The sequence below is a fragment of the Halyomorpha halys genome, unplaced genomic scaffold, assembly GCF_000696795.3.
Source record: "Halyomorpha halys isolate HHAL.00 unplaced genomic scaffold, Hhal_1.1 Scaffold141.1, whole genome shotgun sequence".
Taxonomy (NCBI): domain Eukaryota; kingdom Metazoa; phylum Arthropoda; class Insecta; order Hemiptera; family Pentatomidae; genus Halyomorpha; species Halyomorpha halys.
In genome coordinates, this window is record NW_027111321.1 from 203,235 (window position 1) to 204,931 (window position 1,697).

Here is a 1,697-nt window from a genome sequence, read left to right on the forward strand (position 1 = left end):
CTCATTATTTTCAAAAATGAATTAAGTTTAACCGGTTTCTTGAAGGTGATGTTGCTGACATATCTAAGGCTGGGCCTTTGACCACTGCCAACAGAAATTAAGTTTGGTTAGTCCTAAAAATGTTTATAAATAATCAATAACCATTATGTGTAATAAGTAATAATAGTATATAATTAATAAATAATATTACTCTCTTAACAGACACCCTTCCCTACGTACAATTTTCAAATGCTTTTTTTTTTTTGTTTATTTCTCGATATTTACAACTGTACATAAAATACATCAAATAAATTTGAAGTAATATCATAATGATATGGTACAAACATGTAGAGAAACTACCCATTAGTAGCACTCTAAAAACATTTATACACTATAAGGTCTCGAGGCCTTCTTCTTTTCAGACACCTCGGAGGATTGTCCGAAATGAAAGAGGAAGCAAGGTTAGAAACTAATGGGCTTGAGTGATTAGGGAGTTTAAAATAGAAGGATTGATATCTTCTTCAGGCTAGATTGATTACATAGGGAACATTAAGGTCTTTATGGATGATTTTATTGGTGACAAAGTAAGGAGCATTAAGGATTTTGGATTGTAAGGATTGGATACAAGAGGAATTTAAAGGTTTAGTGGAGCCCCAAAGTTCAACTACGTACGTTAAGATAGGTCTTATAATTGTCATGTAGATTAGTCTTTTGTAACGAATTGGAAGTTTAGACTGTTTGTCTAGTAAGTGCTGTAATAGTCGAAATCAACATGCAGTTTCAGTCTTGTGGGAGGATTCCCAGTTAGTCGTTTGTCCAGCTGTTTTTTAAATGCTAGTCTGGAAGTTATGAATTCAGTACCTTTTGCAATGGACACAGAAGGCACATACATGGACACATACTCCTATGGACAATTACTTAAGATTCTTATCTTTTTTGCATGAAGTCATCCTATAGATACTTATTACTAAATGTAGTCTGTACAAAATGTTTTATTACTATTTTTTTTTTGGCCAAGACTTGGAGCCCTATAACCATAGTTGAAGGTCAAAGTTTTTCATTCATTCAACGAAAAAAGTCAACGCCCAAGGCCAGATTTAAACCGCCACCGCCAATAGACCTCAGATTAGTAAGACTGGGCCTAACCACTGAGCTACGCAGCCCAGTACAGTAGTTAAAGTTTTCCAAGCGCATACGAAACAAATGCAATAGAGCTAGAAACACCATAAGCAAACTTGCCCCATACTTTAATAGACATTCTAAATTATCAGCTAAAATCAAATTAATTCTATAAAAAACTATAATACTCTAAATAATGAATTATTCTGCTCCTGTATGGATAATAGAGTATACATGTGACTCTAACTACAGGAAATTAAAGGTCATACAAAGCAAATGTCTGAGGTTAGTAAACAATTATTCTCGGTATACCAAAATATTTTAGACCAACTGAAAGCGATAAAATTTTGAGCATGATTTTCTTTGTTCTTTAAGGTTACCTATGTGTGAATGCCGTCATCCAGGCCAGTTCCAAAGCGAGCCTCATCAGGTAGCCGCCGAATACAGTGTTATGATGGTTCCTATTCTGCAAATCAAAATATTATAGTTAATAGCATAATAATATTTAATAAATAAAAAAAATTATACATATCACAAATGTTACTCATAGTACAAGAGCCCAAGAGGAGAAAAAAGGCAGTTATCTTACCCCAATTTTT

General features: G+C 33.6%; 1 protein-coding gene across 1 annotated transcript in view; it reads right to left on the bottom strand.

Moving 5' to 3' along the window:
• The window catches only part of LOC106678402 (acyl-coenzyme A thioesterase 9, mitochondrial), a gene marked incomplete in the record, with an annotated part of 56,872 nt that overhangs the window by 8,573 nt on the left and 46,602 nt on the right, over window positions 1-1,697 (bottom strand). Inside the window, 2 exon segments of the mRNA XM_067049338.1 lie at window positions 1-84; window positions 1,479-1,564. Coding sequence (XP_066905439.1) covers window positions 1-84; window positions 1,479-1,564 — 170 coding nt within the window.